This window comes from Mchenga conophoros, linkage group LG14 (genome assembly GCF_057382185.1).
Source record: "Mchenga conophoros isolate Kocher_MC1m ecotype Shallow Benthic linkage group LG14, M_conophoros_male_GT1.1, whole genome shotgun sequence".
NCBI classification, from domain to species: Eukaryota; Metazoa; Chordata; class Actinopteri; order Cichliformes; family Cichlidae; genus Mchenga; species Mchenga conophoros.
The window spans coordinates 37,620,030-37,645,116 of NC_140539.1; the positions used below are offsets into that span (position 1 = coordinate 37,620,030).

Here is a 25,087-nt window from a genome sequence, read left to right on the forward strand (position 1 = left end):
AGTCTGTCCCGACCCTGTGGGCATTGTGAGTATACTTTTGTGTCCGAATGTGCCTGCGTGTGTGTTTCAGAGAAAAGATACAAAGGAAATGATACAGTATGTGGCCATTTGTGTGTGTGTTCAAGAGAGGCAGCTGGTCTATTATAGACGTCTGGTCTATAAGTGCTGCGGCGTTCTGGGTCAGACTCGTGGTTAAATGAGCGCCTGAGGTGCTCTCTCAGAAAGGATAAATGTGCAGCTACTATTAGCGCCTGTGGCCGGGTTTTTGTGAGGTGAAGTCAAGGTTTGACCCGGAGCTTCAATAGAGCCAGAATGAAATTTAGACAGCAATGGTGTCAAGGTTGGCAGTTCCATTCTCAGTGTGGCTCAGAGGAATGAGGAGGCCAAGCCTGCAGCTGAAAAAAATTGAACAAATGAGAAAGAAATGAAGCTTTCTTAATAACCTCCATCCATGAGATAATGCACATGTCATTCTGGGAAAACTTTCTTTTTCGTAATTTGTATTTCATGTTAATGAATGAATAATTCATAGTTTATTTTTCTGAACCTCTCTACTATAAGCAGGTTCCAATAACCCTTCAGTCTCCACACATCAGCTAATTTAAAAAACCCAAAAAACAACCAAACAAAAACTTTCTGTTTTATAAAATGTGTTAAGCAATATTTCATGAATTCCCACAGGACAGATAAGACCAATGACCAGCAGAATTTTTGCAGCACTGGAAACCTTCTCTTGATGAGCATTGATGAACATTATCGAACATTTTGCAACTCAAGAACTTCCTTATAGACAGTGAGCAGAGCATCTCTGTGGACGCTCCCCCCTGTGCTACGGCTGCGATGTTCAATAACCAGCCACTGACAGCATTCATAGTATCACTGTTTGCCAGCAAGAAGATAAAAGAAAACACAACCCAAAGACCTCAACTGCAAACTATTCAGTGAGGCTGATGTCGATGGTTTGCTCCCATAAGCACACCAGCAATGGATGTTAAATTATTAATGGAGTACCGTCGATTGTACTGAGTCTGCACAATAAAAAATGTGTACTCTGCATGCCTTTAACTTTTTCCTCATCTTTCCTGTATTTCTGGTTTTGTTCTGTCCCTTGTTTGCATTCTTCAGGAGACTGTGTGATGGTTGTAGTTTTCCCACTCGTGTTTGCAACTCTTTACCTTACAACAAGCAGCTTGACTGTCGTTAACTGTTGGTGTGAACTGGCTCGGTATGAATAAAAAGCTTCTAATTTAAAAGACTGTATTAACTTCCCTTTTGTCATATACAAAGAATTTTTCTCTCTTTGAGTTTCAGGCTCACTGCAGCCAATAAAACAGCAGGTTTTACATTTCTTTACCTTCTCTGTGCTATTCATTTTTGAAACACTCCCTCCCTTACTCAGATTCTTTGCTGTATAATGTCTCTGGGTCTCGAGGAGCTTTGTATAGCTTGAGAAAATATCCATGATGATGTCGTGGTGATGTCATGTCAGGGTTTAATGACCAAACATAAACGTATTGAAGTGGGTGAGGACATTTGAAAGATGAGAACATGATCTTCATCAGGCACAGAGATAGATGTAGTCAAGTTGCATTAGAGGAAATGGAGCCTTTTTGGAGTCTGACTCATACACAGTAAATTTGAAATATTTCTACTTGCTTCTAAAGCTCTCATTATTTTTTAATCTCCTTTTATAAGACTCTTAAACATCCTCTGGCGTTATGAGTAAAATACTGATTTAGTGTGCGGAGAGGTGTGCACCGCTGTAAATTAATGAAACATAAACGGCATCGTTTGTGCTCTCTGTGGATATTTAAAGATAAATATGTGCTGTGACTCACAGCAGGTCATATTATTTGTCAGATTATTTCATTGAAATGCTCACCACAGCTGTAATTTTAAGACTGAACAGTACTCAGCTGGGAGCATAATAAAATCACCGTCTTTACAGTTGTTATAAAGAGGGAAACTATCCAAAGAGGATGAAACTGTACTTTGTACTAAACTATAAATGAGTGTTGAGGGTTTCAGTTGACTCACTTTCTGAGACACCCTCAAGTGGACACAAAAGGAACTGCAGCTTTTCACAACAAACCCCTTTCCTTCAATGAAGCAGCATCGTTGATGCTTTTGTAATAGTTTGTGTTTACTTCTGTGTTACTAGTGTGGACATCATGAGCTTGTTTTCTCATTTAAATTCTGTTCTTGTGATTCTCGGAAACAATCATGAGTTTGAGTGAGCTGAACAACACCATATTTTGAAAGCCCACAGTTCCAGTCCTGTGACAACATGCACACAGCGTGCTCGTGACTTGATCATTCAGACATAAAGCTGCAGAAAAGGCTTAATTTTAAGAAATATAAATTCAGTTTATAGCGGTTTCTTTTTTTGAACAATGAAAGCAAACAATAAAGAACTCGACTTGTTTAGGATACACACAGAAACTTTGTGTCCTTGTATAAATAAAACTTCCCACTGCATTTAAATGTCTGCGGAGGTATTAAGAACTCAAATAAAATGAATCGCTGCATTTGGAGCTTACAGCCACTCAAGGTTATTCTTTATACTCGAGCTTTACATTTTATTTTACCCTTCCCTCAGGCAGAGAACAAGTTAGGATCCCACAAAATGAAACCGAGAAAAGATCCCAGATAATAGCAGATTAAATATGTTCTCGTGGATACATGTATCATTTAGGGTTTTGAATAATGCAATGGTAATAATGATATGAATAATGTTGAATACACGATTTAGAGAAGTGCTGCCTCTGTTTCTGTTCGTGGTAGCTTTGTGAATAATGCAGTGGCCGCAAACCAAATGAAATGGAGCTCCTCTGGATTTTTTATGAGATGTGACACTAAATCCAGCCCATCTCGAGGGTTACATTTCATATCAACCGCTCCGTGTTCCCTTTCTATATGTATGAAATAGCTAAAAGCCTCTGCTCACTTTATGCTCCAATCTTAAATGGTGAGAATATGAACCTTTGTTTTTTTTACTTTTGCAGGAAGGTTTGTTTCCTGAATCGAGGTCAAGACTTTGCATCCATCCATCTATGCACAACAGGCATGATGAATGATTTATTTCCTAAGATGTTTAACAATATACACTCATATACACAATAGTTTAAAAATATACAGCAGTATATAATTCTGCACTTCATACTGGAAAAGGAATTTAAAATATACCATATTCAAACGATTTTGGCAAACATGCCCAAAGTTAGTTTGGAAACATTTGGAAACAATTTCTTTTGTACATACTTATGCAATATCCTTGATTTAATTTACATCTGTAGAAGAACAACATAACAATATTATCCACTCCTTACAAAGGACAAGTGATTATGTTGTACATTTAATATCTTACTTTAAAATATCATGTCATGCAGTATAACCACAGATAAACTGGCTTTAACTAAAGACTGACAGATTAGACAAGGTTCATACTGCATGTGTTCTTTTGGAAGAAAGTGAAGTTTGCTAACAGATGTATAATGAGCATGTCCTTGCAAAAGGATGAAAGTATAAATGCTTTTTAAAGTATTTTAATTAAGGTCCTTTTCAAAGGCCTACTTTGAAAAACTAATTTTGAAAAATCTAATTTTCAAAGTAGGCCTGAGTTCATAGATACGATGCACCAAAACAGGCAGGCATCCGAAAATAAACGTGCGGTGGCCCAAAAGGAGAGGCTGCGGAAAATAGTATTACTCTGTTTTGCTGAAATTCCTCAGAGTCTGGAATCCAAACAAACATCCACACATCTCGTGAAATGTCCGGCACTTTATCGCCACATAAACCGCAGAAGCGTGAGGGGAACATGCCAAAAACGGCTTCCTGGGCACAGGTGTAAAAATACAAAAGCCTACAGGGTGTGCGAGCTGGCCAACAAGCCAAGTGTGTAATTGATAGCAGTGAGTCAGAGCTACACAATTAGCACTGCACCTGAGGGAACCACCTGGCAGGCTGTCAGCGATCTGAGCCGATGGAAGAAGACAAGGGCTCTGCAACGATCCCATAATCCATTAACACCGGGCTTTATGGGAATCAATCGATGATCAAATACTGTACAATTTCATGTGTCTGTTATACAAGTCCCAAAATCAAAGTTTACACCTGACATAAGTTAAATCTCTATTTTCAAATGATTTTAGTTTTTGAAAACTTGATTCCACTATAGCTATAAAATACATACAGCTAATTCCCTTCAAAGCTCAAACAAGGTCAAGATCTCGCTGTATGTCCTCACTTTCATTTCCTTTCATTCTCTGAATATCAATAAGGGACAAAAACGAGCACAGGAGACAAAAAAGACAGATGAGAGCCAACAAAGTGTAGGAGAAGAAATGAGGGAGACAAGAAGAATGAGCGTGAGGAGCTTCTTTGTAGAGATGAAGGGAAGGAAACCTTTTAGACCATGACTTATTCACAAGCCAGTACACAAAAATGTGTGTTTGACATCACACAGACGAATGGATGATGATCAGACCTAACAAGCTAAGTGTAAAAAAACTGACCGGTACACAAAAAAGTTTGTGATCTGATCTTGAAAAATGTATTCATGCTACTTAAAAAAAAGGCTGAATACAAGTTGCTTGATCTGGATGGATGCAAAACGAGTCAAGAGACTGACGGAGAACCACAGAGACGAGCGGCAGGAACGACAGTGGGCATCATTAGTGGAAAAAGGTCAAAGTGGGCTCAGGATGGGTTTGTGTAAGAACATGGAGACGGCTGCATTTGGTGAAGGCAGCTGAACGAGGTCAGGAGATAATGGGTAAAGATACAAGATGTGCGTTAAATGTGTGTAGGGGACGACAGATGAAAGTACAGAAGAAAAGTATACCCAGCTCGAACAAGAAGCAGACTCAAAGGTTGAAGATCTGACAGACCGCAAAATAAATATCCACAAAACAAACCAGGCAGCAAAGGAGCAGGCAAAGGCCAAGAAACAGTACAGAATACAAAACCCATGTAATTTATGAGCCTTACAAGCAGCAGGCAAAAGCAGTGGTCAGAAAACATAATGAAATGTTTGTCTGGGAAGCAGAAAGTGTGTGGAACATGGTCATGGCTTCACAGCATTATTTGTATAAGGGGCTGTAACTGGCTGAAAACGAGTGTCACAGAAATCTGGTGGGGAAACTGATATGGATGCAAGACAAGCTGAAGATATGACATATAGATGGAGGTCACTATTTACAGTCCAAGCTGGTCATCGGTCATCAGGCTGAAAGAGATGGGGATGTAAAACTGTATACAGCAGCAGCAGGTCTCTGTTAGCGGTAGTGCTCGAGGTATGGAAATTCATGCAAGCCAACAGCTTCATTTTATCAGATGTGCAATGATTAACTGCCGGATGCTTATCCAATTCAGGGTCACAGGGGGCGGAGCAGACAACCAGTCACACCTGTGGGCATTTTAGAACGACCAGTTAAGCCAGCACACAAACTGCATGTCTTTGGATTGTGGGAGGAAGCCGGAGTTCCTGGAGAGAACCCACACACACAGGGGAAGAACATGAGAACTCCACACAGAAAGGAACTGGCCAGATGGTGGACTGGAACCCGGGACCTTCTTGCTGCAAGGTGCCAGACTCCATGCTTGATAGATGCTGATAAAGACCCTGCTTTTAGTGTTTGCTAGTAACGTGGGAACTTTGCACAACTTCCTCTGAAGTCCAACACACCATCCACTGTGCCACAGAGCCATGTGTCATCAATAAACCAGATATATAATTTCATATATAGTTGAATCAGTTGGTTTATATGGTTACATGTGTGCCAGTTATATACATAGCATATGTTTTCTTTATGTGCTTCAAGGGATTAAAGAACTGGAAAATGTTGATTCATATCACAGGAGCTAAACGTTTTAGATGTTTTAGAGTGTATTAAACAAAAAATGTAAAATTTGAAGTTCATTTTGAAGTGCAGATCAGGCTGACAGGAAGTCAGTGTTCATTTCGTGGTTATCTCTTAGCTCGAAACAAGCTCTGGCATGTTGGCGAGGCTAGATGAAAAGCAAACTGCACTAAAAATTTGTTTAATACAAACATCTTTCTCAAAGATTATTACTTTCTATTCATACTCTGTCATAAGATATTTCAGCTCCCTCCAGCCCATCTCAGATACATAAATGACTGAAATTATGCTTTCTAAATTTCTAGCATTGAGGATGATACATTTGTCGCTCTGCTGTCTGTGGCAGTGACACTGCAAGCTCAGCTCTGAGTGTGAGCATGAGAGAAAACCTTTCTGATGTGATCTCAGCCTAAAAGCCCCCGCTGTCATCTTCTATACCAGATGATTTCTAACTGGAGACCCGGTGGGACAAAGTGACATTTGGCTGATGGAGGGAGGACAGAGGGAGGAAAAAGAATAGATGTGGAAGGGCAGGAGGGAAGTATGCAGAGGTGATATGACGGAAAGAGGGAGGAGAGAGAGAGAAAGAAGATGACATTACAGTGACTTTGTAAAGGTCTGTGCACTGAAAATGGGAGAAGGCAGAAAAACGAGAAAAGGGAGTGAGTTGTAAAAGAGGAAAGCTAATGCCTCATCATCTCAGCAGAATATGATCAGCTGTCGTTTCCTCAAACCTTGCTCTCTTCCTTCCTCACTTCTATCTACATATCTCTGTATCAGCTGAGTCAAAGAAACATCTTCTCATTCACGGCACTGCAGCAATCTGTGCCTCTCCTATCGCCCCCTCCATCCAGCTTTCTAATTTTCTGTTCTACCTCTCTCTCTCTTCTTTAATCTCTCCTTTGAGAGCCAGGCAGGATGGTAATTAGAAAGCTAGCACACACACAAATTCAAATTCGCGCACCCACATATAGTTTTTCATGCAGACACACAAACACACACTGGTGGAATAGCCCAGAAAGCGAAAAAAAGGAGCGGAAGAGAATATTAAAGGAGGAAGAATCAATAGATTCATTTCCTGGTGCTGACTGAGGTTGATCTCTCCCTGGACCCATAATCCTTCGAGTGCACGAGTGTTTGAGTTTGTGTGTGCATGTGTGAGAAAGAGAGAGGGACAGTAAGTGAATGAGGTGAAGGAGAAAGCTGGTCAGGTTATTCCTGCCCCGGGGCAGAGCTGAAAAGGAGGGGGGAGTACTGTAAAAATACAACTTCCTCTCCCGTCTATATTGCCTACTTGCCCACTGTCAAATTTAGATCTGTGGGACGTACTGAAAAACTACGTGGAGATGAAAAATAAATGAGATAAAACAGGTCAGAATAGGAGGAGACACAGAGCAGGAAGCCAGCATAGTTAACACACGGATTTGATCGTGCCCTGAAAGCAGCTTTCCACTCTGTCTAGGGTTGGGTGATATGTAAAGATTTTCCAACCAGCAATCGTCAGTCCAACAATCACCGATTGGGCAACATATTTGCGCATGCGCAGACTTTTTGATGGGTGGGGCAATGTAATCATACAACACAGAAGAAGTCCAAACATGGTCTCAACCCATCTGGAGCGCAGAATGCACAGAATTTGGACAAACTGCTGAAATGCGTTGACAGAGACATCTCAGGGATTGTTGTCTCCAGATGGGTTAATTGTTAATTGTGTTAGTCAATCATGACGGCGAGTTAACGCTGACAGCACTAAAGAAACATAAAGTCACCAATTTGGGATTTCTTTGGCTTTAAACCAGGCAAAAGAGGTAAACCTAAGGATGTCACCAAAGTGGTGTGCCGCTGGTGCAGACGTATAGTGCGAGTCTATCTAGTCTAGTCTATCATCAATAGTTGATATATTCGTCCATTCTGTAATCCAGCTTTCCTCTTCCCTTCCATCCTTCACTCTCCCACTTTGGCTGCATTGCTTCTTAAATCTTCTTAGTTTTCTTAAAATTCACAATCAAAGCAAATTTTCGACAATTTTGTTTTCAGACGAACAAAAAGAGGTCATTTGAGCGGACTGCCTAAGGAGCCAGAATGGGACACCTCCACGTAAGTGCTATTTGAACAGGACTAGCATTTGGGACCTCTTGCTATTAGTCAAACATGCTGTGGTCATCACTGATCAGAATCTTGTGCAAATCTCTCATGCCCATAATTCATAAAAGCAACACTTCCACCACTGATTAACATAGTTTGTCCAGATCACAGACATCAATCTCAAATCTCCGATCCAAATCAAAGGCTTCTTTTGATTATAAACACCAGACTGTATATAACAGGGGGAAGCGCCCACAGTGGTCTCATCCATTGCATCTCAGCTCTGCCTTTAAAGCTATCAAGGTCACATTTTGGCTGGCACTTAACTGCTTACATGGCAGCCAATCAGAAGTGACCACATTTTGACAGGAGGATGGAGTGATTATTGATAGATAATATTTTCACACCCAAGGATTCCCCTTTGCGGTCGCTCGTGGAGACTCGTGAGCAAGGACACAACCTGAAGGAAAGAGAGATCTGGAAGAAGGACGAGATTGTAAAGCTGCTATGTTGGATTTTAAACCACTTCAAAGTCACTTTAAATCTCAATTGTAAATTGAGATTATACATACCTCAAAGTGTATATAAATTCATTCTTACTCTTCCTATATTTATTGTTGTTCTTTTGCACTGAATGGAACTGGAGTCTCGTTGTCTCGTCTCTTTATATACTGTACTTGTCCCGACCTGTGGGATCAGCAAGGCGCAGATCATCATATCCTCACACTGCCTGTAAATACACAGAAGCCTGAACGAATGTTTGAACTTTTAGCTTCCAACCATAGATGTCAGTAATTCTGAGCAAAAGAGATTATCCTGCGAACAAAACACAGACCCACGAGAAGGTTACTAATGTAGCCGGGTGGAAGTTCAATATTATGGGACATGCCACTGGATGGCGCTGTTTTTCTTTTGGGGTACCTCTGAGAGCGGAAGGGATCATGGGGATCTACGGAGACATGCCCGAGTGCTAGCTTGCATTGGTTTTATGTGGGTGTGCAATGCCTTTTTTTTTCGCTGCGTGATCGGTTTTGAACGCAAAGTGTGCAACAGTTAAGGCACCAGGAGTGGCTGCCACCAACTTCGCCGTTCGTCTCAGAGGGATCCATATTCCGTTTTCTGCTGGATTAATGCACTGAGAAGCCACTACAGTTATCTTTGCACTGCTAAGTTTTGTTTTATTTATGTTTGGGTTTATATCAGACACGAAATGACGCTAGATGTCCTTGAGTTCCAGATGCTGATAAAGTTGGGGAAATAACCTGCAGTAGCAGTGGGTTACCAGAGCACAAAGCTGTTACTGGATAGGAGCTGTCTGTAACAATTTTATTTCTTTATTTTTACAACCTTGTTATTTTCTTCTGAGCACTTACTTTATCATTCAGATTAAAAGAACCCCAAAGATAATCTGTGTTCTGGGCTGGTTAATTTAGCCAGGCTACACTAAAATACACAGAGGTCCCCAGTTTGTTACTAGCCTTGAGTAAACAGGTCTCTAGTCTAGGCCTCACTGGATATTCCCAGTATATTCCCAGTATATTCCCTCAGTATTGCACTAAATTTGTTGCAAGAGGATTCCTCTGCTCCATGATGATGATCAGGGAAACATCTCTTTTCAGTTTTGCCCTCTTTGTAATAATAATAATGGATTGCATTTATATGGTACTTTTTAAGACCCTCAAAGCGCTTTACAATTCCACTATTCATTCACTCTCACATTCACACACTGGTGGAGGCAGCTACAGTTGTAGCCACAGCTGACAGAAACGAGGCTGCCATATCGTGCCATCGGGCCCTCTGGCCATCACCAGTAGGCGGTAGGTGAAGTGTCTTGCCCAAGGACACAACGACCAAGACAAACAGAGCTGTGGATCGAACCGGCAACCTTTCGGTTACCAGATGAGATTCCCAACCCCTTGAACCACGGTCGTACTGTTATAGTCATATAGTTATATAGTTTTATGCAGAATTATATTACTGTGGATAAACTTTGTAATATTTAGTCTTGATTGCTCTTTTTTGTGCATCTTTTCCTTCTTCTTTTATTGCAGTGTGGGCTGAAGTCAGTCCCTCATGTTACTACTATGCTGCTGTAGCTCAGAGTTAAACTGGTTTACCAAAGAAGACGAGGGCCTGTGTTCCACAGAGAGCTGCTCGATGTAAGAAAAAACAAATCTGGTGAACTTTTTAACATCCTTTTAAAAGCATAGAAAAAAAAAATTGGAAAAGCTGAGGGGTGCAGCACCATTTTTGTAATGCATAATTTGTTCGGGTGAACTGTGCTCCCTGTGGCATGGGCAGCAATGATAACTGCAATGATGGTCACTGAATTTTACTGAACTTCTACATTTTTCATTGGCCCATTTGTCATGCCATTATGATAGGGCAGCAGAAGCCTAAAGGGAACAGCTGGCGGCTTTGGAAGTGTAGATCAGTGGCTGGGAAAATCAATGACTAACCCCTCCTTTCTTCCACCATCGCTCGACAACTTCCACGATGAACTCCAGAGCTGCTGCTCCACAACTGGCTGACTGGAGTTAATGCTGTTCAGCAATTTTGGGCAGTTCCCAAATGTGAATAGGAAGCAGGCCAGTGAACGACAGCAGGCATGCTCCCACTGACTTTCCTTAGAAAGATAAAGGTTAGAAAAGGGCTACGCACAATTAGGATAAGCCCTTTGTGGGAAGGCTGACTGCATAGAGACTTTGCGAGTGTGAGGGCAGTTTTTAATGAGTGCTCAGAAAAGGTAGGTAGAGGTGTCCTTGAATCAAATTTGACAGAAAATAGGGGAAAAAGTAGAATCTAACTGGAGGCAGAGAGATGAAACTCGGCAGTGCAGGTAGTCTTACTGAAGGTGTGCGGAAATCAATACTTTTGCTGATGCTGCAGTTCGTATTTGCGGTCCATAAACTGAAGAAAATCTCTTGTGTTAGCTGAGGACCTGTCATAATTGTGGCCATGATGCCCGTGCATTCCTGCCTGGCTGCTCTGCCTCTGTCAGTTCAGTCTGCAGAGGAGGAGCAAAGTTCACTGTAGTCGTTCTGAGACACTTTAAGGCTTTTTTATGAAACTCACAGTGGTAGAAATGAGACATGTTATTCAGGCAGCCAATCTTGAGCCATACTTTTTCAAATATACTGTGAAGCTATGAGGTGATGAAGAATCTCACTTTTCAAGATAAAAGGATCAACAACGAAAGCGTGATATGAATTGTTAGTGTGTGGTTACTGAGGCTTACATATCTATAGGACAGATTATAAAAGAAAATAAAAGGTTTCAGGAGGAGGTCTTGGTCATGTTACACATTGTAAGACACAACTAGTTATAAGATAGAACTGGTTAAGGTTAAGGGTGAGATGGGCCCAAGTTAAGGGGAAGTTCACTCACATTACTTCCTTTAATTCAAAACAGTTCACAGCAATATGAATTTTAAGCAGATAAATGGAGCTAACTGCTAATTCTGCAAAACTCTGTACTATTTTCTTTACTTGTCCTGTGTGAGGCTCAACTCTTTAGCACGTGCTATCATAAAAGATTTCGGTTTTGCGTCCTGTCTGCTCGTGCATCCTGCTCGTCACATCATTCATTCCCTTCAGACTACTGAACAGATCTATTTAACATAGCTTTCTATGTTGGAATCCAAAAGGAAAGACTCATTTATTTATTTCTAACCTGTTGAACTACCTAACCACAGTTTTCTGCATCACAGCAACAGCAGATTTGTTTTCTGTTGAATCAGAGAGATACTGTCGGGGTGAGGGATAAGGGAGGGTTCCATGCTTGTTGGCAGGTTTGGTCAAGAAGCCACTTTGGAGGATGATGTGGTGGTTTTCTAACTTAAAAGTATTGTGTTTAAAGCCACTAATCATTGATGAACAAAGAAAATTATGTATCTAAATTAACACACATGGCATGCATACACAGTAGCTTGCACAACTTGCACTTTGGTAATAGATTCAGCATTTTTATTGCTGCTTTAGTTGTGCATTCATAGTTTGCTCTTATTTTTACATTGAATCTATAACTGACTCATTGGTGTTCAGCCAATAAGAGGTCGTGAGTGACAGCGATTACAACAACAGATCTGAAGTGCTGCAGAGCAGAGTAAGTGCTGCTGTGGGAGATGATGAACAGCAGCTGAAGCTGCTCTGACTGGCGGTGTCTGTAAAGACTGAAGCCAGACTGCAGAGGCAGGCCAGAAAGGGCAGAGTGGGCGTCATAAGTCTCTCCTATTACAGTGCACAGAGTGGAGAGGCCAATAACTCTGCTGGAGAGCTCCAGTTGAGTTATAAAATGTTTTGCACATAAAGTCAAAAGTATAAGTACTGCCACTGTAGCTGGAATTGGTGCTTATACTTCTGTCATGGACTCTAAAACAGATCAGAAAGGGAACACTGACTTCATATTTCATTGTAACAATAATCAGAGTATTTCATTGTGGCTGTGCATATATCTGTCATATTAGGGTGTAAATGAAACAGAAAGAAAACCTACTTGGTATCCATCCCATGATGCACCTGTATGGAGATTTGTGCACCTAAACCCAATGAAACAACTCGATGAAGTAAAAAAACACTTAAGTGAAACAGGAAACACATTTACAGTCTGCCTGCTTATTTCTGCTTCAAAACAACACCCTCTTGCATGTAAATCTGCTGCCGGCTCCACTCAACAACTGTAGGCTCTGAATGCCGAGCTCAAGAGAAAAACAACAGTTGGCCTAAAAGCAGGAGAGCAATTTTCTTTTACTTCCCTGCTAAGATTTTCCCCAACGAGCCAGAGAATCAAATTGTTGACCTTTAAAACACAAGAAGGCTGCATCTCTGTGCCTTCAGGCTGCCACAGCAGAGGGAACGTTAAGAGCGGAGAGGGCCCAGCTGTACCTGCTATAAATACTAGAAACTCAGAAAATACACAGGAAACAAATACCACCTGTCCACAGCGCACTGCTACAGACAACTCCATCAAAAATGGTGCTAATGAACTAATTGACTCTTATGATTCTTTGCTTTTGTCTAGCTAACAGTGAAGTCAGGCACGATGTCATGCTGAACAGTCCCTTCTTTCTTCCCTTTTTCGTTCATCAGACTCTTCTACTTCCAGCTGCTCCCTTAAGGGTTACCACTGCAAATCATTTGCCTCCATCTCACCCCATCTCTAGCATCCTCCTCTATTAAATCAGCCCCCTGCATGCCCTTTTCCAGTTCTTGCATACATCTTCTTTGTGGTCTTCCTATTTTACTCCTACCTGTTAGCTCCATATTTAGCCTTCCTTGTCTAATACATCCTGGTTGACCGCAAGTATTAAAACTTATCACAACCTCTAGAGCTTGTAGCTGCTCCCGGATGTAACCCCACTGCCACCTTAAGCCCATCTGTCACTCCTACCTCACCATTGTCTCGCTGTCCTCATACATGTACACATAATTCACACAATTGTGACCTCTCCAACATCGTGTTAAGCAATCTGGTGAAAGTTTACTGCCCTCCTTCCTACATATACCTTCACAGGTATGTCATCTGTACCAACCACCTGTCCACTCTTCCTCCTTCTTAGTTCTCTGCTCTTTCCTGCAGCCATCCTCTGCTCTTCTGTTTTCTTCATCCATCAGCTTCTTTCCAGCTTGATCTGTCTGTCTAGACAATTGTTAGAAGTCATTTTCTCCTTTCTTATATATATATTTGTTTTTTGCATGATTTTAAACTAAGAAGGAAAGCAGCAGCCCAACTATAAAAATTCATCATTCATTCGATATGTAGTTAATTGTGCCTAAAGTCTGTGTAGATATTTTTGCTTTCATATGACACAATTTGCAAATATTTCTTTAAAAGAAAAAAAAAATAGAAACAAAATTTGAATCCTCAAAGCAGAATTTCACGACCTAGTGGATGATGTTGCACAGATGGTGTGCATTTCTGCAGTCTATATTTATGACATACACTGTTATGTTCAACTGATAAATTCCACTCATGGATATATTAATAACAATGGTTATTGTGAATTTAAGACTAAATAAAAGTTTAATAAATAAAGTTTAATGCATAACACAATCCATGATGGTTCTCTGACTATATTGTTTTTGTAACTCGATACATTTACAATCACAATAGCAACAGTTTTAGAAGTTACTCACAAAGATATTAAATTAATTAATTAGAGTCAAAGAAATAACAGATTACAATGTTTTGAGTCATTATTATATACTGCAGTTCTCTTGTGGGTGGAGATAAAAAGAAATCAATCTGTTTGAGTGGGCTGTGGCATCTCGTTTAGCCTGCTGACATCAACCTGCCTGGCTTTAGCGCTCAGCTGTGAGCACAATGCTGTCCTGGTCATGGGGAAAATGATCACATCACCCCCACAGTTCAATCTGAAATTATGCGTTTGGATGCTAAAAGTGCTCCCTCCATTTGTAGGCTTGAAAATTGTCACATTCATGTCATTGGTGTCTGGTTAAAATGAGAATTAAGGCTGCGGCCACATTTCAAACTGTCATCTGTCACCCCTGGAAATGTTTTATAATGACCCTCAATTATGTATTCTGGATGATGTTGCTAGGTGACCACACTGGCTAAGTGGCTAATGGGATCAGCCGGTGGTCACTCAGAATTGTGGGCTTTAAGCCGGCCAACACTTAAAAGCCGAAAACTCCCTAAGAAAACCACATCTGGTGATAAAGATTCCATCATCGAGGATGGGCTGCTTATTTGCCTTTTTCCACAGTGTTACAAAAAATGCATTACATAGATTCATTCATTACCATTTCACTATTCATGTCTAGTTTACATTGCTAAAATATAACTATTGTAGCAGGACTTGTTTTCCATCTGCAGTTACACTGACTCTTTCACAAAGACATTTTTCGTTATACAAAAATAGTAAAAAATGTTTGATAGCCTACATTTTTTCCACGTTGGGGTTTGCAGCTCTGCTGGCTGCTGCGGCTTCCTGATTTCCCAGCAGGATGAGTCTGACTTCATCTTATCTTCCATTATCACTTCCCCCCCTTTGTCTACACCTGTCTGATGACTGAATCACGCTGAGGAGCCACACTTCTCCATAAAGACCCTTGCGTGAATGTCTTTATTAGCAGTTGTTTGCCCTACGCTGGGTTTTTTTTTCTGTCTACATTTGAATCCTCCAGGAAATGGATTAAGGACCAAATTAATACCACTTATTGTGACAATGTCATTACACCCTCCAACTGAAATGTTAGCTAAAGTGCTGATCTGATATCTGCTGCCTGAATCCAAATCAGTTTCTCAGTTTACTCCCTCTTTATTTCTCAGTGAGCCGCTCACTTCCCCACACCCTGAACAGCCTCCAACATGGCGGAGAACATGCTTATAACTGCCCAATCAGGGATGATGTGTGTTTTGAGCAGTCAGACAGAAGAGAAATCGCTCTCACTTTCTGCCCTTACTTGTGGCTTGTAGCACAAACACAAACAGCAGAATGAAGCGGTGAGAGTGCACATAAACACAATTACTTAGCAAACTCACCACTCTGTCAACTTACACATCAAAACATGAACAAAACAACATGTCATACACTCTCTTAGAAGAAATTTTAGCTACTACCACACAGAGACCGCCATATGCAGTACTTCACACATGACTTCTAGCTATACAACAGCTGAACCGCATCATACTTGCAATCTCATGCCTCATGCCTACAGTGTTACCTTGGCACCCTGGGAGTCCAGAAGCAACCACCTTTCTGCAATGAGAAAAATTGCTGGATACACGGTATGCAAGCAGTATGGTGACAGGAGGTATCACCCTGGAGTAAAATTTATAAAGTGGATATTGGTGCCGTCAAAAAAAGCAGATGGACTCACAGAAAGGCAAATGAAAATCAATGGTTATGACAATTTGCATATTTGTGATCAAGAAACTGACCTCACAGCCGATTGCCCACCCTCCAACTCCAGGTTGACAAAATCCCAGTTGCTTCATTTTTCTTTTGCTTTCTACTTTCACCTCTGAGGTGAGAAAGCAGGTCTTCCACTGCTCTGATCTTAAAGCGTGTGGCCTTGTGTGACCTGGCCACGCTAAGATCTCTTGACGTTGTACTCTCCAAACAGACACCATGAAAGTCTCCTAACTAAAGTTGCAAGACCCTGCAGAAGAGACCCTGGTTAGCTTAGTACACACCACTAACAAGGTGAAAAGGTTTAAGTTTAAGTTGTTCCTTCATCAAGAGCAACAGAACAAGTTTGCACAGTGCCATGAGACCCATGCATGTCTTTGGAACCAGGCCTCTGGAAGGATAGCATCAAAAAAACTAGAACTAAGAACTAGAACCCTGAATGAGCACATCAGCCTGACAGACAGACATAATCCCTAATATAACAAACTATATTCAAGGAACATATGCTGGTAAATCTGTGCAAATGTTGTTGTTTGATTGTAGGAATGGTGCCAATTTGCTATGTGTAAAAGATTAACAAAACAACTGAACTGAGGTCACAAGGTTTCCATGACGTCCTGTGACCAACCTGTAGTCCAAAAGGAGCTGATGATGTAGGGGCAGCAGACACAAAGACTCCACTGGGGTTTCTACACTGGACTGCTTTATTTCCCAGTTCAAGGTATTTCAGTGCAAGGCAGTAATAAACACAGTAACACCTACTCACCCATCCACCCACCCACCCATCCATCCATCCATCCATCCATCCATCCATCCAGCCATCCAGCCATCCACCCACCCACCCACCCATCCATCCATCCATCCACCCATCCACCCATCCATCCAGCCATCCAGCCATCCACCCACCCATCCACCCATCCACCCATCCACCCACCCATCCACCCACCCGCTATATTTTTCTTACCTGTATATGAGTATATCATCTGTGGAACTGTTGTACTGGATCTGGTACATGCGCACTCCTGGTATGTGGTTCTGTGGAGGCCATCTAATGGTGGCAGAGCTGGACGTCAGATCCGACACGCTGACCCTGTGCTGGTCAGAGCGGGCCTGGCCTCCGCTGATATTGGATTTGATGGACGTAGGGATGTCTGAAGGCCCCGGGTCAGGGTCCAGCTTGGGGTCAAAGTGTGGAGAAGGGTTCACGACTAACTCGACAGGAGCAGTGGCCTCCCCGGCAGCATTGGACGCTATACAGGTGAACTTTCCAGAATCCTAGAAATCATTTAAAAAGATAAGAAAAAAGCCAACATTTATCCAAATTATCAACCTCATAAATCCAAATTATAATGAACATTATTTTTATAGTTATTTTGTTTTCATATAGTAATGTACGTTTTCTTCAATAAATGAATAAATAGGTTGTTTTAGTAAAAGCTGTTTGATATATATATCTACCAAAATGCACATCGTACAAATTTAAATTTACAAACCACGATTTGTTTGTTTTTTAACAGGCTTGAACAAAAATAGCTTGTTTAGTGACAATCTTGTATCAAACCAATTTTAAATGAGTTACTATTCTGCAAAATGAAGGCACCAGAGCCAGTTACACTTACTGATGCAGCATTAATCTAGCACATTTATAATAAACCCTTGCATATCTATATTCCTTGAAAATGAAAGTGCTTCTCTACCTTGACGGAGGCCTTGAGAATGTCAAGGGAACCATTCTCGTAGCAGATTGTTCTCGATGTGTTTCCAATCAACTTCCCATCTGGACTGACCCAGTGTGTTGACGGCTCAGGGTCACCGATGGACTTGCATCGCAGGCTGACTTCCTGACCCTCCATTACAAACATCTTGGAGGTGTGGCGCGTTATCATTGGTGGCTCACAAACAAACTCCTCCTATGAGGGGAGACATGAACTCTCATTTATCCAGAAATGTAATTGTTAGATAGATACAGCTAAATCGGTAAACAACAGATGGAACAGGTGAAATGTATCCAGTGGGATTAAAGTGCATCTTTTCATGAAAAACAATAATTTTTTTCTGCTTCTGCTAACACCAGCAGTGCATTCTTCCAACAGCAGAATACAGAAGGAGTTTGGTTGTTTGCACATTAAGATTAAGAGATCTCAGAGTTTCTCAGCCCTTGCATTATTTAAAACCCACCCACTGGCACCTAAGCCAACCAAAACCCTGGTGGAGTATTACTGCGAGGCCAAGGAGGGGCAGCCGAGGCTTATCGGGGCTTACTCATCATTCCTACTACTCAGCAAGTCTCCGAACCTTTTTCAGGGTCTTTTTTTACCAGCAGAGATGATTGCTGACCTGATGACCGCTGGGCTGGAGCGTCAAATAAACCACTAGGGCCTTTCAGTCCTGTATTACATTTTGACCCTCAATTGCTTCTGTGAATCTCAGAGTAAAAGACTGATTGAATTGGGTTGTTTCCCAGCGTGAGCATGTGAAAGTAGGAGAATGTGAAGTCAGGGCCTTGAATGAAAACTAGTATGAATACTCGTTCACTTGCCTTACAGAAGTGGATAAACAAAATATCCTGTTTGTCCCACTAAATTCAACTAGTACCAACTCCCCCTTGTTGTCCGAGAATATTTAAGCATCAGTCAAGAAACAGAGCAGATGGAAAGAGCAGCCGAGCTGATGCCAAAGCAGGAATTCCCTTGCTGACCGACTGCTGATGTCTGACCTTTGTTGGAAACTGTGGAGGGTTTTTTGTTCTTGCAATGGCAAAGAGGCTATTAACTCTCTGAGTATTAATATGCCCACTCACTTTGGTGACACAGTGGTCTCTGGACAAACCTCTTCACGAGGCTAATCCTCTTAGAGTTATCATACAGCACCTGAATCAAAGGTCTCTACATCATCCTCTTTAAAATGATACCAGTTAATCCTATCTTCACCTCAAAGTGCACCTCCACTATTATCCAGGTAAAAAAAGTGCTTGGTATCAGCCACTTTAAGGGAACAACTTAAACTTTTATTGTTTTTTTTAATCTGGTGTGCTTAGTTTTAACACCAGCAGCAACAGCAGATCTGCTTTTTATTGTTTTTTTTCTGCCTTTTACAATATGATATTAATGCATTAATATACAAACATGAAAGAGAAAAAAATTGTAGTATTATGGCCTTTCAGGTTGTAGATATTAAAGTCAGGTGTTAGTGTAGAAATACTCTTGTCTTCTGTCTTCTTCTTAGCTCAAAATGTATACGTGAAGTGAGTAGAAAGACTACAAACGGTCATGGATGCCTGTGTTCTCATACACCAATGACATCACAGCAGTTCTTTTGCCGGGTACATGCCCAAAAATTACACTACACTAAAATCTCGAGTTTGAGTTTCAACAGCTGCTGTTTGTGGCTCTGTAAAGTCAACTTTTAATGCAATCTGCAGTGTTTTCAGCCAGAGATGTGCATGGCACATTGTGTTATGTACTTTTTACAAAACACCCTAACCTTAATCCTAACCCACTTTTTACTTCCACATTTCTTTTCGTTCCTCTGCTGAAGTTTAGACTGTAAGATATGTCACATCAACAACAACAAATATGCCAAACTGACAAGACGACAGTAAAATTTGATGCTCAAAATGAACCAATCCACCTCGAACGAGGATACAAACAATCTCAAGCTTTTGGTAAAAGTATGTTTTTGTATTTGAAATCATATTTATATATGAAACCGTTCTTACTCCCAACGCGTAACATACTGACGATTTGTCACGCCCCGAGGCGTCCCATAAAAACGCCAAAGGTAACCTTCTGCATCCTATGATACGCGCCAGTGTGGATGGAATCCAATAGAATGACTCCCCGGCAGTAACACATGTTCCAGCCGTGTTTTTAACCCTAATCTTAATCCTAACCACAACCATAACCTTATCCCTAACATTAATCATTAAATAGTGTTTTCCAAAGCGATTCACAATGAGAAAGTAAAATAAATGTACATGTGTAGATTCATTCCAAATGGTTCTCATGTTTCTGAATACGACATTGGCTGTGTTGTGTGTTACGTTTTGGGATGAGAACCTGTTGTATATATATATATCTATTAGGGGTGCAACGATACACAAAATTCACGGTTCGGTTCGATACTTGGGTGTCACGGTTCGATATTTTCTCGATACAAAAAAATGTTCATGCATTTTTAATTTGTCATTTATTAAAATTATAAATATATATTTTAACTCAAAAGTACAGTTTTTAAATTTAACCCTAACCCTTGTGCGTGTTTTTTATTTTGACAGCGAATGCGCACCTGCGGACCACTTATGTGCAGCCCTGGTTATTTAGCTCGTCATATTGCAGCCACAGAGATTATTTTGTCCATGAAACCATAAAGCTGCACTTTCTTTTTGCCTCATAGTCTGATTTGTCATAACTTCTCCGTTTTGTGGTAAGCTTTTCTTTGGCTGTCACTTCTTCACCCTGACCTGTCTTATTTGTCTCAGCAGAACTGAAATGCTTTTACACGCACTCACATAAGCTCAGCGATTCTTTGCGCGATCAACCTCTCACATGTTTAAGCTGCAGGAGATTTCACTTGTCATGTTTGCATAGTAAGCTAACGATTAATAAGACGATGTCAGAGGAATTGGTGCACAAATTATCATCACTCACAGATCAGTGCTGTCGCTCTCTATACACAGTTTGCACGATTGCAAAGTGAAAGCAAAAAAACAAGCGCAAATTCAAACGTGATTTCAATATGTCACATATTGACAGTGGCTCACCGATGCCAATGACATAATTACCCAGCTACATTTCTGAAAGAATGCAAAAGCATTGACATATATTTTTCCTACAATAGCCCGACGGGCAGGGAAGAGATAGATTTTGGTAGCCTGACTGAAAAAATCGCTAGCTCCGGGACGTCGGGCTAGCGATATTGCGAGCCCTGTATCTGATTGAGGAATCATGCATCTTTGGAAAAGAGAGTTTATTACAGAGAAATGTCTCTTTCCAAAATAAAAGCTATACTATCCGCTTCTTCTGGGCTATATTCTCAGCAGCATAAGGAGAATCATGTGCTAACAGCTGTCTAAATGACTCGGCTAAAGTTAGTAGCATGCTTGTTGTTTTTGTCTGCTTCCACTTGTCTTTGCACTACGATGATGTCGGCGTAAATGTGCAGTCATATTCGTTGTGTTCCCACTAGTGCTTTCAGGTTAATCTCATTGAAATGACCTTAACGCCACAACACGGCAAATCTCCGTTAATGAGCTACCGCCGATCGCCCCGTGCATGGGGCTAGACGGCCAACACGTTAACGAGCTAACTGCGCTAACACACTAGTTCACACCAATGTAATTGAGCATTGCATGGCACATCCAACATACTGTTTTACTTTAGTCCATGACTCGCTTACCTTCAGGGTCATACGTCACATGAAAACCAAAATAATTCCAAACGCCAGATCTGAATGAAGTTCAATTTGCCTGTTGCAAGAAGAGCTTAACTTCTGTCTCGCTAGCTTGCCCTGCGCTCTTCCTTCTGACTATGCTGTCTGTGTTGAGCGCTCAGTGGATCTGCGCTGGACAGTGCAGCCTAGGCGGAGTAGTCGAACACAGATTCACTGAGCGCTCAACACAGACAGCATCGTCAGAAGGAAAATTGATAAAATAAATTACAAATGTTGTATTGTACATATGCGTACCGAACCGAAAGCACTGTATCGAACGGTTCAATATCGATACGAATATCGTTGCACCCCTAATATCTATATATTAATATATAAAGCATGCTTGATTTTAGAAGGATGATTCAGCTCAGCATTTCTCTTTTATGATTTACTGTGAAAAGTAGTAGAAGTATATAAATGTGCAATAATACATACGTCGGTGATGATAATGGCACAGTTCATATGCTTGCTTAAATAGTGATTATTTTTACAGTTTTACTTTCAGGAGAAACTGAGCGTGCTGCAGTGAGCTATTGCAGTTTTCTAACATATCACAGTGTTAAATATAACAAGGCTAACAAGAGAAAGCTGACTTTGTTGGGAAAATGATCGGGACTGCAAACATACTAAATGACAGAGATGTGTTCATTGTAAAAGTAGAAAGATTTCTGATGTTATGTAGGCACTGTTAGAGTTAACATCTTTTATTTTTCTGCCTGTTTATATTTTATTTTAAAAAAAAGCTTTTGTTCTATTGCATTGGTTTGCCTTTGTAACAAGTCTCCAGGGACTCTCCAGGGATGAAAAATAGCTTTGTCGCCACAGTCGCTGTAATGTTTATCTAATGTGTGGTGTCTCTGTTAAATAAACCAATAATAATACATGTATATGGATAAAAAACAAATATTGGGATCCATCTGTTTTAGTTTTGCCTCTCGTGGCCTCATTTTACTCTGTGCTTCATCACTGTGGCTCAATAAACCATATCCTGGGTTTTTGCTAGAACATAAGCCTAAACTTTTCCTCTATCATATAATATAATGAAACTCAGTCTTTCTAATGCATTTTTGCAGACCTAACTCCATGACTCCACACTTTCAGCAGAAGGTTCACTCCGCTGTGACACCAACCGTCTGGCCTGCTGATATGTCCTTGAGAAAGAACGTGATTATGTCTCCACTGAGGGCTTCAGTTAAAGCAGCAGAAAATCAAATTTTGCTCTGTGGTTTAATGGTTCAAGGCACCAAAAACACTGAATTACACAATGAATATTTAAAAGTATATATTTTTGGTTTGAATTAAGGGTAATGGTGACTTGGAGCTCATTAAGTATGCCCTCCATGAGTATACACTTCAGACTGTTATCAAAAAAATGCATTCTTATAATTTAGACTCTAGAATCTATTACCAACAGTAGTGAGTTTGTTCTTACACAGTAGAAACCTCCTCAGCTCAGAGCATAAAAGTAATGCCAACACTGCAGTTCCTCTCACTGCCATGAAATGTTTAGAGCCTAATATAAAAATGGTTTTGGTCTCTATAATTAACTTAACCGTTTATAACAGCTCTATAAGTAGATTTGGATTAAAAAAAACACAACTATTATTGTGCTATGGCCACTTCATAAGACCTGTGGCTATAATAAGCTGCATGGTGACAGCCAAAAAGCTGGAGTCTGCAACAAAAAGATTGACATCAAGGTAAAAATGTATCAACACTCGTAGAGGTTTAGCAAATTGCAAATGTTACATTTCTGACCTATCATTTTAATTACTTTGGCTTAAGACTCTGTTAAAAAAAAACGTAAATAAAATAGAGTGCTTTATGTTGCTTTTGCTTTAGTTAACAAACAACATCATAGTGTGTTAATTTGCAAGGTTACAAAATGAGGTTTTAAAATACACAATAGCTTCAGCAAACCTCTCTTATGGTCCAGAAGTATTTGCCAGCCAGGTCTTTAGGTGAAGCGCAGGTCTCCAGATCGTCCTCTCTGGTCAGCCTGCGAAGCCAAACCAGCTCACAGTTACAGTGCAGAGGGTTCCCGCCAAAACTCAGCACCAGCGCTGTAAGAGGAGAGCCCTTCATCTTGGCGTACACCGGGATCCGCAGGAACAGTGGGTCTGGAGGTATTTTCTTCAGCTTGTTAGAGGTCATGTCAAGCCTGGTGACACAACACAGAGAGTTCATATTTTTCCATCACAGCTATTTTTCTGGCAGTTTTAATGAAAGCTTTGAACATTCTGGAGATTAGAAGAAGATCCATGCCATGATCCTGATCAGCGGACCTCTTCAGAAACAAAATAATAATTATTATAAATGTGGTGAAAATCTATGTGGATGAAGTGGGAGGAGAGGAGATGGGTAGTTCATCGATCAGGTGGGTGGACATGTCCAAAGGTGAGATAGAGGGATGGAAGGAAGAGGAGAGAGAAAGGTCAACGATAAGGGAGAAAGTGTGGGGAGGGGAGCTGAACACGGCTGCACTCAGTCAGCCAGCAGTTCTGCTCTTCTGTCTTGTTGGATTGTAGTTAAAAGAATCACACATTTCTGCAGAAGGTTATTAATCTCAACAGTGTTTCCACACATTTTATTTTAGAAATAAAAGAAAAGTCTGTAAAGTTGAGAAAAATTTTTCCCCTCTCTGGCTGCCACTGAGGAGAAATTCAGTCTTTAAAAAACGGGCCGATTCAATCACTTACAGTTAAATAAAAAAATAAAAGCCACAATCATTTCAAAAAGCAAGTAAGTCTTCAAACACACACAGAGAATAACCCTTGTATGTAGACGACTGCCTCCAAACCCAGTGTCATGTGATGAGGTGAGCCAGTATCTGTCATACACCAGTGGGCTCCTTTACCCCCCTGGATGAGACTGCCCTCGCCTGTGCTGGAGGAAAATGGGCCTATGTGGCTGTCGTGGGAGACAGGAATACTGGTGCCCCATTCCTGTGACTCCTGTGACATGCAGAGCGACGTGGTTCCGTGTTTTTGTATTCACTTCTGAATCACATTTAGTCTGACCATTCACCCAGAACCACTTTGCTTTGGAAAAGCTTAACAGGAGCAACTTGCCCCAATAACATAGTTCTCAGAATCACTTTAGGATATAATTCCCTCCATCCTGTTAAGATGTTGATCCCTGAAGGGATCAGAGGCTGCAGCTCTCAGACAGTAAATGGTGGAGTAGTCTGGGTGGTGAAAAGTGGCTGCCCCAAGTGGAGAAGTTCAAGTATCGCAGGGTTTGTTCATGAGTGGTCATGAATGAAGGGAGAGTGGAGCAGGACACTGACAAATGTGAGGTGCGATAGAGATAGTTTGCATTTTCTCTCTTTGCCTGCATTCTGGAGGTTTCTTCCTGTTAAAAGGGAGTTTTTCCTCCCCACTGTTGCCAAATGCTTACTCATAGAGAATCAGTGTATGCTTAAATGTGCTTTAAGGTCTAATTTGTATGAAAAGTACTATAAAAATGCAAGTCCAGCCAGCACTAGAAAATAGATGGTAAGAAAAATGGTGCACAATTTTTGTCCGATCCAACACACAGACTCACGAGTGGCATCAAAGGCAGTTGAAGTCTTCTCACACGTTCCAAACAGCATGTAGAAAATCTGAAATTAAAGCTTGTGACCGCATCACAAAGTGACATCAGAAGGAAGAGACCTAACAACATACAGATATTCCATGGTGGCTTTTCCATCAACCATTCATCGTCTCCGAGGATTGAATAGTAATTTTCCTCAGCAAAACATTGGGCCCGGTAATAACGCAGGAGAGTCAAGCTTTCACTGCTGTCAGCAACAAATACAGGAAAGTGTATTTCCCTCTAGAAGGTCCCCGCAGAA

The 25,087-nt window shown here is 41.0% G+C and overlaps 1 protein-coding gene across 4 annotated transcripts in view; it reads right to left on the minus strand.

The window, feature by feature from the left end:
- LOC146560353 (leucine-rich repeat and fibronectin type III domain-containing protein 1-like protein) overlaps nucleotides 1-25,087 on the minus strand; it is a 423,438-nt gene that overhangs the window by 25,792 nt on the left and 372,559 nt on the right. For all 4 annotated transcript variants that reach the window (XM_085244426.1, XM_085244425.1, XM_085244422.1 and 1 more), the window contains 3 exons: nucleotides 23,170-23,410; nucleotides 17,517-17,729; nucleotides 16,784-17,094 (listed from right to left, as the gene is read on the minus strand). In XM_085244426.1, the coding sequence (XP_085100552.1) occupies nucleotides 16,784-17,094; nucleotides 17,517-17,729; nucleotides 23,170-23,410 (765 nt within the window). The remainder of the gene's footprint in view (nucleotides 1-16,783; nucleotides 17,095-17,516; nucleotides 17,730-23,169; nucleotides 23,411-25,087) is intronic.